Here is a 15,625-nt window from a genome sequence, read left to right as displayed (position 1 = left end):
ATTCAAATAAATAATACAATCTGAAAGAATTACTTAAATGATATAAATTTCAGATTTATTTCAGTATGCTAATAGGATATTAGGACAGTAAACAATGTACTCAAATCCCAGTTCTGTCTCTTACTAAAAGTGTGACCTTGGGAAAGTCTGCTTACCTTTGCCATCATCACACCTTCATCTATAAAACAGAAATAACAATCTATCTCCTAAGGATTATTATAAATATTTAATTTTTTTAAAGACAGTGGAAATTAAAGCATTCATAAATTGTAAGCTATTAAAGAAATATAAAAATAAAATTACATTTTTTCTTAGCATCATTCTTATTAAGAACAACCAAAATTGGCATCAGTAGAGAGGCTTATTATCCTCAAACAGAAAAAATTATTATGCATAATAAAATAAAAACTATTAATGAGTGCAGGATAATGTAAACACTCTAAGTTAAAAACACTGCCTTTTCCTATCCATGTTCATGATGTTACTCATGAGTCTTGGCTCCTCACCTGTAAAATGTAGCAGGCTAGGCTAGATCAGTGTTTCTCAAACTTAAGTTATGGAAGGAATGCTCCTAAAGGAAATGTATTTTCATCAAATTTAAGGGCTCACAGATTATTTTAATTCTAATGAAACTAATAGGCTTAAACAAAAACATGAAATAAATTCCTTATGTTTAAAGTTCTTTTATAAATATAAAACCAACATGAACTTATAAATTATGTATATAAACAAACTTTTAAAATCATTAAAATTAATTTTTGCTTAAAATGATGGATGGTGTTGTTCTGCTCAAAGTAAATCATTGGTCCTAAGTGGAAAATGATATCAATTCCATAGCACCTTTTTTATGCAACTTTAAGATACTTATATTATTTTGACAACATAATTCTCCCAGCACTTTTCTTTCATTTATATATATATATATTTATATAAACCTTTATATATTTATATAAACCTTTTTTATCCATATAATATGCCATAACATCTGTTGACCTTCACTTATCACAAAAGTATCAGTACTCTTCAATATTCTTTTTAGCCTGCAATAAGGATACCACTTGGTCCTAACTAAATAGTCAACACAAATGCTGGCACTGCAATTTAGTGGCATTTTTATACAATTATGAGATCAATTTTCTTATATCAAAAAGTTTTAGATTATCACTGAATCACAAAATTTTAAAGCTTCCAAACAGACCCTAATTTCAGAAATATTAGCCTTTACAGTTTTTATTTTCTCATTTGTTCACTCACCCATGCATTCATTCATTCATCTTCCAAGTCCTTTTCAATGCTTACATTCTATGAGTCTGTATTTTTCAGGTACAAATTAGATAGCACCCTAGATTATCTCTTTGATAACAACACAATCTTTTAAATCAAATATAGAAAACTTTATAATTTCTGAGTGAAAAGACTGTGAACTATTCCTTGGTAACCAAAGAAATTAAAGGAACACACTGATTTTTTAAAAAATAAGTTAAACTACAATTCTAAACCACTTAGAACTCATTTAACTCAGGTTGGCAAACAACAGCCCATGAGCAAAATCCAACCCACTACCTGCTTTTGTAACAAAGTTTCTTAAGAACACAGTATGCTCATTCATTTAAGTATTATCTATGGCTACTTCTGCAGTACTCAGCAGAGTTGAGTAGTTGCAACAGATATCATGCAATTCCCAAAGCCGAAAATAGTTACTATGTGGCCTTCTACAGAAAAGTTTACCAACCTCTAACTTAACTGAAGAGAAATAAGATCATATGGACAATTACACATGAGTGGTATACCTAATTGGTCTAAATGCTATATCTTGTTTTCTTAAAAAGAAAAATGTAGATTTATTTTAAATCAGGAATAATAAAGCAAAAAGAGTAAAATGTTAATAACAGGTTAATCTGGGTAAAGGACATTTGTATATTCTTTGTACTTTTTTTTTTCAATTTTAGGTATTTTAGGTATCTATTCTTTTTTTAAATTTATTTATTTTATTTACTTATTATTTTGGGCTGCATTGGGCCTTCGTTGCTGCACACAGGTTTTCTCTAGTTGCGGTGAGCAGGGGCTGCCCTTTGTTGCAGTGCGCGGGCTTCTCATTGTTGCGGAGCACGGGCTCTAGGTACGCAGGTGTCAATAGTTGTGGCATGCAGGCTCAGTAGCTGTGGCTCGCAGGCTCTAGAGCGCAGGGCTCTACATGTAATCACAAGTGTCCTTGTAAGAGAGATTTGACTACAGAAGGAGAAATCAATATTACCACTGAAGCAGGATGCTGTGCTCCATGCTTTGGAGATGGAGTAGGGGAAAAGAGCTAATGAATGTAGGGACTGAAACTCTATTCCTGGAAAAGTCAAGGATGCAGATTCTTTCTTAGAGCCTCAGAAGGAGTGTGACCCTGCAAACACCTTGATTTGGGCTCAGTGAAACATATTTCAGACTTCTAACTTCCAGAATGGTAAGAGAATAATGAATGTGTGTTAAGACACCAAGTTTGTGGTAATTTGTTACAGCAATTATAGGAAACTAATGCTAATAACTAAATTTATAACTTCAGATAAATACTGTTATTTAATACAAGAAATTGGATGTTAGAGATTTTTAAACTTTTACTCTATAATCTAAAATATCTACTTTTCTATGCAAACCAGCAGTCAAATTCTTCCTCTTTGTTACTACCTTATTTTATGTAACTTCTAGCAGTTATTAGAAGGAATGGTTTATAGCCAAACTCTACAGATTGTCTTTATTTTACTCTAAATTAATAAGTTTATAAATAGAAAGATTTATGAATATGACTTAAAAGTGTAAGGAAAATTAGATGTCTTAATTTGTAGTTTTCTGCACTCGTAACTGATTAAAAATGTAAATTTATAAACTGAATATTAATTTAAAACACAAATAACTATAGAGAACACTTTATACACACAAAGGCTTCACCACTCATTAAGTATCATTTAAAGCCATCCAAGACTCCCTTTTTATAAAAACACATCCATGAAAAGTCTACCACTTCATTATCTGTCCTGTTATGGAACATCTCTGCATAATTCTCCCTGCATAACTTTTATCAATCAATATGGGAATCTCCTCAAGGTAAGCAGATCACAGCTGTCTTGAAAAAGATGTAATAAACGAATTCATATTACAGTGGGTTTTCATAAAGATTTAATATGCTACCTTTTCCATGGGTTAATCCAAAGAGCATAAATGAATTTCTAATGATGTAATTTTCGGCATTAGTGACAGGCTACTGCGAGACAAATTTTTGACACTGTTCTACAATCCAAAGTGGAATTATACTCATCCCTCTTAAATTTATACCTCCATCCTCACAATCTCTCTTGAATTCCAGACTCAAAGTGAAACTACCTACATGACATTTCCACTTGGATGTCTCATAATCATCTCAAACTTAACATGTCCAAAACTAAAATCTTGATTTCTTTCCCTCCCAAATCTGCTCCTTCACCAGTGTTTACCGTCTCAGTAAACGGCACTTCCATTTACCCAGTTGCTCAGGGCAAAGATCTTGGAGCTATTCTTGAGTTCTCTTTTTCTCCCACACCCATATCCAACAAATCCTGGACTGACATTCATTACGTATGCAGGAATACAGCCTTTCCAACTGTTAAAACATGGAAATGCTTCACTGATTGTTAAGCAGATGCTGCTGCAGGTACCAGGCCTTCCTCTTCCCAGTTCCCCTGGCCCTCTGAGATAATCCAGACTCCGCAAAAGACAACTAAAGGCGTAATGCCTGGCACAGCATGGCTCATCCAGGATCCTGCCCCAGTGCTAAAGTCAGCATCAGTTTTGATTGGTTGGTGTCTAAGTGTCTGTACCTTACCAATGATAAACATTTTTAAATTCGATCACCTCTACCAGGCTCTAAACACTGATCCTTCCCTTTCCAACTACCATCCTAGTACAAGTCACCATCCAATCTCACCTGGACTACTGCAATAGTCTCCAAACTGGTCTCCTTATTTCCATTCTTGCTGCCTTCCTATCACATTCAACTCTCCACAATGCAACCAGAATGATTAAAAATATAAATTTCCCTACTCAAAATCTTTCAATGATCTCCCATCACACTAAAAATAAAAATCCTTAACACGGCCCACAACTCTTACATGACTGGCCTCAGTATTCACTTACTGCATGAATGAATGAATGAATGAATGAAAATAACCTTAGAGCCATAAAAGATCAAGAGCAAGAGCTATGAAGTCAAACCTCGCTTTCCAACTTATTAGCTATGAAACCTTGGACAAATTAACTTCTCTAAACTTCAGTTTAATCATGGAGATTATATGCAGAAGAACATAGGATTCTGTGAAAATAAAATAAGATTGAATGAGATTGTACTTAATATTAAATACTATAATGAAACCTTCATAATAGTAACATTATTACTATTATGAAGTCCATCCTCTCATTTTAATATACAAGGAAACTAAGTATAATCAAGTCTACAGGCAAAATATGTTAATGAAGCCTAGCATTATTAGGTATAGTAAATATACATGCCAAAAGAAAACAGTAAAATTACAACTAAAAATTTCTATAATCAGAGATAAATACAATTGAGAAATAATTGCAAAGGACAAAACCTAGAATAAAGAAAGTACTACAAAGTTTTGAAAGTTTCTCCAAAGCAATTCCAGAACTACTGAATTATATTCTTTCTTCCTTCCCAAAGTCGTCTATTTTGCACTGGAAAAGTTTTTCTAAGGGACTCTATCTCTGTTTTGATACTGGAAATCAGTACAAAAATTTTATTTGCTTTATACAAATTAGTTTTATAAAATAACTTTTCTTCCATAAAGAAGGATAAAAATGTGAAGTCTTCAAGTGAGTTTAACAGCAATTCCCTGAATAGTACCCTCTAGTGTAGTATATCAGCTAGATTTCTTTGGTTGTAAGCCACAGAAACTACTTTTGGCTAGGTTAAGGAAAAATGGGTATTTGTTGAAAAAAACATGGGGAAATTCAAAGAATTTTTAAAAAGAGGCTGAAAACCAAGCTTAAAATAGACAGGTATCTGGATTTATCGTCCCATCAAGACTACTCTCAATGAGTGAAAGGCAATTTCCCACAAAGAAACTGGACTGCTAATAGGAAAGGAAAAGTATTCTGAGAAGGAAGATTTGAAGAGAGGTACATGTAACTTACTGTAATCACTCCAGAAACAGTCTTATGATCGTAATGAATCTGAAGTTCTCCATAATAAAAGGCAAAATGAGATAACATCATTGCAAGAGTCCTATCTTCTAACATCATCAGAAAATTCTGATTTTGTTTCAGTTTCCAAAGTATTCTAAACATTTTCTAGGCCCATAAAATCAATCTCCAAAGGACAGTTATCAAATTTAGTGTATTTTAAATGTCCACAGCTGTTCTGACAATATCCTAATTTTACAGAACAATGAATTTGTGAGTGGTAATCACTACACCAGATCTGTTCCAAGAATACTTGGTTCTCACAGTTTAGGTCAATGATGTGATTACAGTATGGAAAGGAACTGCCCTTCTGTTAGCAAAGATCAGTGCTTTCCAATTACTATTTTTGAGTGGTGAAAGGCTTACAAACAAAGCTTTACAGACTGGTTCTGATTAGTTGAAAATGACAAATACAGAGATAGCTGGGATTGAAAGCAGGATTTGTTTATCCCACCTATCTAAGTCAGAGGCAATAAAGTATGTGGTTGTAAATATTTCAACATTAGGTAACCTTCCACAAGGAAGGAACCTATGTCTAGCACAGAATATTCTGTGAATTTTATTGTAACCCACAGCCCTTTGTTCTATTCTCTCTCTCTATACTCCCTTCCCTCATGATCTCATCTGATCTCATGGCTTTAAGTATCATCAACCATTTCCAATTTAACATTTTTAAGCCAATCAGCCCCAGACAGTACAGACCTCTCTCCACTAAACTCCAACTGCCTTTTCAACATCTCCTCTTAGATGTCTAAAAGACATCTCAAACGTAACATACCAAATTCAAACTGATCTTCCTCATAAAATCTTCCTCATGTCAACTGATGACAACTCTATCTTACTCTAAGGTCAAAAAAATCTTCAAGTCATCCTTGACTTTTTTCTTTCTCCCATCCCCCATATCCAATGCATCAACAAATCCTATTAACCCTGTTTTAAAATCACATTCAGTATTAAGCAATTCTTACCTTCCTTGCTGCCTGCCCACACTACTATCATTTCTCATCTAGATTATAATTACAGTAGTAGTCTCTTAACTGGTACTCTGCTTTCATAGTCTATTCTCAATATAGAAGTCAACAGGAACCTTTTAAAACTAAGTCAGATTATATCAATCGTCTGCTCAAAATTCTACAATGGCTCCCCATTTAACTTAGGGTAAAATTCAAAATCCTTCCAATAGCCTACAACACTAAGGCTTAGCTCATCTAGCTCCATTCCTCACAAACCTCCATCACTCCAGCACCTTACCTCCATACCCTCGATCATCTCCTTGCTCTGCAACTTCTCTGAGCTCACATCCCACAACCTGCCCCTCAGTCATTCAATTTCAGGCACACTGGCCTTTTGCTGGCCCTCACACACACCAGGCCTGTTCCTGCCTTAGGGCCTTTGCCAATGGCTATTCCCTCTGCCTGAAATGCCCTTCTCCTAAACATCTATAGAGCTAACTCCCTCACTTGCTTCAAGTCTTTACTCAAATGTCACCTTCTCAATAAGGCTTAACCTGATCATTTTATTTAAAATTGTAATTCCCATCCCTAGATCTACCTATTCCTCCTTCTCAGCTCCACCTTATTTTTCCATTACACTTATCCCTTTCTAAAATATTATATGTATAATATATATGTTATGTTGATTATCTATGGTCTGTCTCTCTTAGCTTGAATGTAAGATCCACAAGGATCTTTACTTTCTTTGTTCTGTGATGTATTCAAAGGTCCTAGAATAGTACCTAGCACTTGGAAGAAGCTCTAAAATTTTTGTTACATAAAATGAACAAAAATAAATGAATTAGTAAATAAAGCGTGTTATATATACATCCTCAATACTATTTTTAAACAACTTTTCAAGTAGCTGAGGAATAAAAACTTATTTTATTGGCTCTTGCAAAAAGTTGGATTTGCTGTTTTTGCTGGTTGGGGAAAATGAACAAAAAGAGAAGAATTTAATCTAGCACATTATCTGTTGCTTGTCTCTCCACAAAGTTAAATAGAGAGATCACGTTCATTATTATTAAATTTCTAAAGGGAAACGTAAGCTATGTTGTGGATTTCTTTAAAGCAACCTATAGTCTCGTGTACTTATACACACTATCCTAAAGTAACTAATTCTGTCCTAATATGTTACGTGACTAACCCAGAAAAAAAATAATGTATGATAAAATATTCATGGATCTGAGCTAAAAGATTTTATATTTTCCTAAAACAAACAAAATCATCAAGTTTTTACAACTTAAATAATGCCATGGAATCTAAGTGTGTGCTCTGGTAGTCAATACTGCCACCCAATGGCAAATGCTAAAATCTAAAACCAAAGGACTGAAAGAAAATAACTGACCAGATGCTCAAATTCAAATGTTTCCCTCAATATTTAAAATTATGCTTTATATATCAAGTAAATTGCATAAGTTATTGGAGTACTAGTCTTCTAAAACATCTATACTTGAATGTCCACATATCACTAAACCAGCAACTAATACATTTCTAATTCATTTATTCAACAACAACAACAAAATTTGAGCGCCTACTACACAACAGGCACTACAGAAGATGCTGTAGGCACAAAGGTGATCAAAACATAGTCATTCTTAACTTCATGGAGTTTGTATTCCAGTAGGAAAGATAATAAAGAATCACACAAACATAAATGTGATAAAAGCTATAAATTTAAAAGATAGGGTCCTATGAAAGTACGTGGGGGGATGTGACCCAGTCTTAGAATGTTAAGGGGTGAGGGTGTTGTAGCGGGAAGTGCAGAAATAAGAAAGGCCTTGAAATATTTAGGGACAACGAACATTCAAGGAACTGAGATAAATCCAAAGTGTAACTTTCAATAAAGAATTGGAAACACTATAAAAAACTATCAAATTACCTGATTTACATATTAAGATACTGTATTTTAATCAATCATCTAAAGGCTGAAAACAACCAACTTCAATCCTTACATGAGAACAGTGTCTGAACCGCACTGAAAATGAACACTGAAGATCTATAAAGAATATCCTGAAGACATGTAAAAGGACTGAACGATAGGATTGAACAGGGCATTCTGGAATAGGAAAGGACCAGGGACAAATTTTAAATGGCTAAGCAATGCTCTTGTATATAAAACCTGTTTTTCATCTCTATAAAACAGGTGGAAAATGTTTTGTTGCAATAGATTAAGGAAAGAATTGTACCCTGAAGACTGCTTGTTTATCTTTTCAACCTGTCTACTCCTACCATCTATTCCACATTGCAAAGCTTTTCTGAGTAGGCATGAGAGAACTATTCAGCCCATTCCTTGTCAATTATGGCAACAATCTACACTTTAAAATACTTTATTTGGATTTTTTAATTTATTTAGAAGATTCCAATCATGTGAACCCCCTTCCTAGTTTGGGAAGATCTCTCACTGTGTGAATTTTGTTCAGAAACAGAATCCTTTCCCACTACACAATTCAGAAAAGTTAAATTCTCTATTTCTATATCTCAAGGCAGCAATTGAGAAAAGTTAAATTCTCTATTTCTATATCTCAAGGCAGCCAAGCAAGTCATGGATAAGACCTAAGTTTAGCCAAGTAGATTTTACTAAGCAGGCCTTCAAATCTTCAAAAGTGAAACAAAGATGTGGGGAGAATTCAGAATTTTTTCTACCCAAGCCTGTAGCATACAGTATCCACAATAAAGACACCAGTGGTGGTACCCCAGGGTCCAGTGGCAGTAACAGGAATATCCTAATCAAACTTCCCTGTGGCTTCATCTTTGCTGGGAACCAACCCACCTAGCCTTCTGTTACACCTACCCCTTTCTAACCAAGGTTTTTCCAGCCTTCCCATCTCCTTTGTGAGCTACCCAATATCCTTTTGTACAGGTTTAGAGAACAAAAAATTAGTTGCTTAAAAAAACTAAAAGTTAATTCCTCTCTCATAAAACATTCTAGAGGCAAATGAGCAAGTGCTACTGCTTACTACAGTTACTGCCATTTACCAGCCATTGGAAAAGATCTCAATGATGTAAAATTCCCACACAGCACTTCCACTCACATCCTACTTCCCTAAACTTAGCACAATAACCATACTAGACGCAAGGAAGGCAGAAAAATGTGGTATGTAGCTGAAGACCATGTGCTGAGCTAAAAACTCAGTCAATTCTATCACCAAAAAGAAGGGAAGAATGAATGCTGGTAGACAGTGGTCCCTGACATACTTTCCAATAACTGCCTTTTCTGCTCAGATAAGCCAGAACTGTTTCTGTTGCTTACAATCAAATCAAAGACTTATAGTGGTTCCGATTTTTTAAAGTTATGTAAGAGAGAAACCTGGAGCCACTCTGATTAGGGAGTTGACGGGAGTCGGGGGGTGGGAACACACCGTATCTAAGAGTCTGCTTTGAAAATTAATGTTCTACTGTATTATTTACATATGAACATAAATCCAATTTATTATATCTTGATTTTCATGCCTTTTAAAAATTCCTCAGGACTTCCCTGGTGGCCCAGTAGTTGAGAATCCGTGCTTCCACTGGAGGGGGCACAGGTTCAATCCCTGATAGGGGAACTAGGATCCCGCATGCCACATGGTGTGGCCAAAAAAAAAAAAAGAAATCCTCATCTATCCCAATGTTTGGAAGCCATCTTAAAAGAAAAAATGCTCTTCAAAGTTGTCTTTTTCCCTCTTGTGACTTATTAAGACTTAAATTTTATTAAGTGAAAGATGTCACAGAAGCAGATGAATCCACACAGGTCTCTACCCTTTAAGTAATCTATTTGATATGTATATATCATTGTCTTTGAAAACTATACATTATAACAAAATTAAACATTATACAATCAACTTGTATGCTTTTCAAAATGTTGCACTAACATTTTCTATATTCTTTACTATTTCAGCTTTTGGTTGTTACAAGTGCTTTCCACAGAAAAAGGGGGACAGTTGACTTTAATGGTGCCATCTAGTCTTAGAACATACTCCTATTGCCTAAAACAGTAAAAAGGTGAAAGCAGATGGCTAAGGAAGAAAGACTTAGATGAGCAAGTTAAGGGGGGAAAAAGTATAGTAATGGCTAAGCAAAACTCTTAGGAGATGCTACATAGAAAAACTAAACTTGGAAAACAAGGAGATGTGAAGCCTAGGTGGGACAAGCACTAGAGAAATGTGAGGAAGGGGACTCAAGACTTAACAAAAATCTAGGCTTTTCCTCTGTATTCTCTTAATAAAATCTCAGTTTCTAGAAAACAACATTTATTTTCTTTTTATATACTAACACAGAACCAAACAGAGTAAGTAAAATTAACCAACATAAATGGATAAAATATAATGAAGGTAGCAACAATCTGTTATTCTTAACCCAAAGAATCCAGTTCCAAATAACACATTAAAAACTGCCAGACTCTGAATCTCATAAAGATTGCCTCCTCAGCTCTCATTTCAAATATCTCCAGCTCTCTGATCATTCCTCAGATGCCCTAGAAACAAATGTCTCTCCGTTTCCCCTCAATGGTTTCTCCCATTCCATATATCTAAAATTAAAACCTAGTGATATAGTCAACAATCCCACCTACTTTAAGATATGCTTCCTTAGATATAGAATCAGGAGTCAGTTTGGAGGCTCAAAGAAACCAACCTGCACATCATCTGTCTTGAAAGACGCACAATATCCATTTCACCAAACACTACCCATAAAACATTCATATCAATTCAGAGGTGAATTATTTAATTACAAAGAATTAATAGTGGTATAAAAGTGTATCTGATTTCTGTGTATTTTATAATAAATCACTTTAACATTATTCTCATTTTTTTAAAATATATGTGTACATGCATATGTGTATGTGTTAATACATATATATATATATAAAGTTATTCATATTATCACTTTGCTTCAAAATAAACAAACCCAGCATTTGCTTCCCCATTTTTATTTGCTTATAGACATTTAAGAGCCAGGAATTTTTATGATTTCAGGCACTCCTGACAAGAATAATAAAATGTGAAATGCTGATAAACAAAAGCCAGAAAAACAAAAGCTAATATTTTCAACCAGATACATATTACAAAACCGCCAGAAAATAAAGCATTTTAAAGAAGAACTACTAACAGGAAGTAAAGAACAAAAAAGGACAAAGCTGTTCATAGAGAATATTATACAAACATATCCCTCTTTTGCTTTCAAGACTGTTAAAATGAGATGAGGACTAATAGCAGATGAAGACCAGTCAGAAAAGCACCAAGCATACAAGCTATACTTCTATTTCTCAGGCCTTAATTTAAATATATTCTTGGTGTACTATTCTCTCCATAGAAAAGGACGTTATTTTAGTTTCAAGACTGAAACAGAAAAAAAAGATAACTCAAGGCACTTTTTAAGGGAAGAAAGGTCATGATTTATTAAAATAGCCACTCAACAAAATATATGCCTTATATGTATAATTAAAAACACTGAGAAATTTGTATCTGTCATAATCATAGTAGGAAATCAAATTCAATTCAATAAGAAATCACTGGTATTTCATATGGTTGGAGCAACTAATTTTTTAATGAAATAACATGGGTTTAAAATGGGCATAATTTACAGAAAGCCTAAAATAATTCCTCTAAATAAGTACTCAGCACACTCAGTAACATTTTTTCTAACTTGTCTCAAGAATGTTGAATGTGAAACCATTCTCTTTGGTTTTTACTTTTAGACAGCTCTGGTAGGAACGATTGCTACTACTGTTACACTGTGTCATAATAACACATGATCATGTAACTTTGGATTATGTATTTCTTGAGTCAAAGTTCCCCCATCAACAGGATTAATACATTGGCACAAAGTAAGCTCTCAATATGTAAATATAATCTGCACAAAGCAAGTTCTGGGTGGGTGAGTATATAGATAACTAGGACCTATCTCTTCATTAAATTCCACAATGACAAGATTTATGATTTTATACCCAAATACTTAAGTAAGCTAAAACTCTTCAATGCAGTCTAAAATTAATCTTTAATAATAGATATTTATAAAAATTGTTTAGAAATTCTTCCCCAATTCTTCTCATTGCTTTTGCAATAAGCAGCTGTAAAACTTCTAAACTTCTAAAAATACTCTATGTTCTTTTAAAACATAGCCACAAGAGGTCAGTCTTTCCCAAGAAACAAGTTTAATATAGTCCAGTACCTTCCCAGATGAGCATCTATTTTTGCAATATACTATTTATATTACCCATTATAAATCAAATTTGAATGTACCATGTGTTAATCTCAGCCACGTCACCAAATCTTTGGGAACTCAACAAAAAGTTAAAGAAAATCAGAATGATCACACGTCTACAATTTAAAGAGCTTCATATATAACTTCACTTGATTCCCAAAATAGCACATAGACAAAATCTTTACTGATTTTATTTGTGAAGAAGCAAGCTATTAAGAAGTTGACTGTTACTGAAATTCTAAAAATAAAACAAATACATGAGATTTGGGTGTGTAAACTACAGCAAAACAAATGAGTGTAGAATTTGTATTAATATATTAGATACATAAATCAATGTTTCAAAAGCCACTTACCTTGCCAACTATCATTGCAGACGCACAGCTTTTCACCTGTTAGGTCACAGTAACCATGATCTGGACTGCCGCAATTGGCTTTACAGTAAGGAATGTCACAAGCTTCACCCTTCCAGTATTTATCACACTCACAATATACTCTACTTGGAACAGAGACACTAGTTGTACACTTCCCATGACCAGAGCAATTGTTAGGACAAGAATTGATTCTGTAAAATATAATTCATATACACTCAAATTCAAGACAACTGAAAAAGAACTTTGGCTGGTATTCTGTTAACTTTATAGTTTTTATGTTGTGTCTACGTGCTTCATTTAACGCAATTTTACAACGCGACTTCAATTCTGTACTCTGTACCTTTTAAACCCTAAAGCAATTCGGTTACACATATTTGCAATTGGCCTCAGTTCATTCACTGAGTTTACTCTGCTACCAAGACTACATACTCAACACCTGCAGGATCTATACAGTTCCAAGCACACTGTTTTGTAAAGACTTAAGTACTCAACTGCTTTGAATATATATTTCACAGAAAAAAATTAAATTCATGAATACCTGAAACAATATGAGAAGCCATGATTTAAACTGGTTATATAATACTTTAACAGCATGCTATCACTTATACACTGTTATGGAAGTAAAAGGATATTTACCAAGTTTTATTTTAAAGCTGATTATATTCTACTATATATTTATTCTCCCTTGTGTAAATTCTTGATATAAATAAATCCTATAATAAATTGCTGATTTAAGGATATTTAGAATATTTTATTCCTCGCGAAAAATTCTCTGGTATCATTCTCTACGTTCTTGAAGAAAACAAAAAAAAAATGTATCAAGTTCCTCTGTGGCCATTCCTAATGAAAGCAACTGAAAGCATCTCTGGCTAATTCACTTCACCCTTGGACTTCCAGATATAAAAATGTATACAGAGTCTACACAATAGATGCTCAATAAATACTACTTTCTAATTTTAGAGGAGACAGTGGTATATAGCCACTTACCTTATCTCCTAAGCCTCAATTTCCTCATGTGTAAAATGGGAAAAATACCCATTTGACAGACTGATGAGAAGAGAATTAAAGAATATAATATATATATAAAGCATCCAGTACAGTCTTTAGAATACAGAAGGACTATGAAAACTCAGCTCTCATTCACTCTCCAAATTAGGTATAAAATACCTTGGAGCACAGCAGGGCAGATGAGGGCTCCCTGCAATCCTACACATCCGTTATTACCAGTAAAGTGACACTGTTTGTATAATATGTTTACTTAATCGTTTTCCAAAAATTTTTAATTTTGTAATTAATTTTTAACCAAACTTAACTTGTTACCATAGTGTCCTAAGACTTAGAAACTATCCTATACAAGCTTGGACAGTATTTTGGGATATTATTAAAATTTTATGTCACTTAGGAAGAGATGCTATATATTTTGGAATTTAACACACTAGCCTGTTCCTGGTATATAAGACATTTATAAAAACAAACAATAAACTCTTTTAAGTCAAATTATAAGAATCGTTACAATATGAATTTTTTTGAAAAAATACTTACGAGTAAAAAATGTTGAAGCCAGTTAGATTATATGCAGCATCACTAAAAAAGTGTAACAGTGCATAGCCAGACGTTGTAACAACTTCAGGCACAGTTTCGTTTCCCCTTATTTCAGGGACTATCAAACCACTGTAAGAGAGCAAAATTGAACACTCTGTATATTAATGTACATATGACAGTTAATCACACAAAATTTACTCAAAATATTCTTGTCAGAATCACTAAGTATCTATATTAGAATGGGCAACTAGAAAAATAAATCTAAAATGAGTTCCTAGCCATTTCTCACCAATTAGTTCTGCTACTGCTGCCAACAGACTAACATCTACTCTCATGCCACCATACTCCTTTTTCTCTTCGCACCATTTGGACTGCTATGTCCCATTTCTCCCTTTTGTCCTGCCATCCATCCTGTCATAATACTATAGGGTGATCATTAACTTAAGTCATATGTAAACCTTCATTTAAAGCCACCTTGGAGAAGAATTAATATGGTTAAAATGTCCATACTACCCAAAGCAATCTACAGATTCAATGCAATCCTTATCAAAACACCCATGACATTTTTCAAAGAACTAGAACAAATAATCCTAAAATTTGTATGGAACCACAAAAGACCCTGAATAGCCAAAGCAATCTTGAGAAAAAAGAACAAAGCTGGAGGTATCACCCTCCCTGACTTCAGACGATACTACAAAGCTACAGTAATCAAAACAGTAAAAAGTACTAGCACAAAAACAGACACACAGATCAATGGAACAGAATAGAGAACTGAGAAATAAACCCATGCACTTATGGTCAATTAATCTATGACAAAGAAGGCAAGAATATACAATGGAGAACAGCTAGACTCTTCAACAAATGGTGCTGAGAAAACTGGACAGCTCCATGTAAAACAATGAGATTAGAACATGCCTTCACACCATATACAAAAATAAACTCAAAATGGATTAAAGACCTAAATGTAAGACCAGAAACCATACAACTCCTGGAAGAAAACATAGGCAGAACACTCTTTGACATAAGTTGTAGCATTATTTTTTTGGATCTTGTCTCCTCAAGCAAGGGAGACAAAAGCAAAACTAAACAAATGGAACCTAATCAAACGTAAAAGCTTTGCCACAGCAAAGGAAATGATCAACAAAATGAAAAGACAACCTTGCTGTATGGGAGGAAATATTTGCAAATGATATGTCTGATAAGGGGTTAATGTCCAAAATATATACAGAGCTCATACAACTCAACATCAAAAAAAAAAAAAAAAAAAAAAACCTTGTTTAAAAAATGGGCAGAAGACATGGAGAGACATTTTTCCCA

At 33.9% G+C, this 15,625-nt stretch overlaps 1 protein-coding gene across 2 annotated transcripts in view; it reads right to left on the bottom strand.

The window, feature by feature from the left end:
• ATRNL1 (attractin like 1) overlaps nucleotides 1–15,625 on the bottom strand; it is a 706,327-nt gene that overhangs the window by 656,597 nt on the left and 34,105 nt on the right. For both annotated transcript variants that reach the window (XM_049697036.1, XM_049697035.1), the window contains exons 4-5: nucleotides 14,309–14,437; nucleotides 12,749–12,957 (exon numbers count right to left, since the gene is read on the bottom strand). In XM_049697036.1, coding sequence (XP_049552993.1) covers nucleotides 12,749–12,957; nucleotides 14,309–14,437 — 338 coding nt within the window. The remainder of the gene's footprint in view (nucleotides 1–12,748; nucleotides 12,958–14,308; nucleotides 14,438–15,625) is intronic.

Source organism: Orcinus orca, chromosome 14, assembly GCF_937001465.1.
Source record: "Orcinus orca chromosome 14, mOrcOrc1.1, whole genome shotgun sequence".
Classification (NCBI taxonomy): Eukaryota; Metazoa; Chordata; class Mammalia; order Artiodactyla; family Delphinidae; genus Orcinus; species Orcinus orca.
This window is presented reverse-complemented; position numbering and strand designations above follow the sequence as displayed.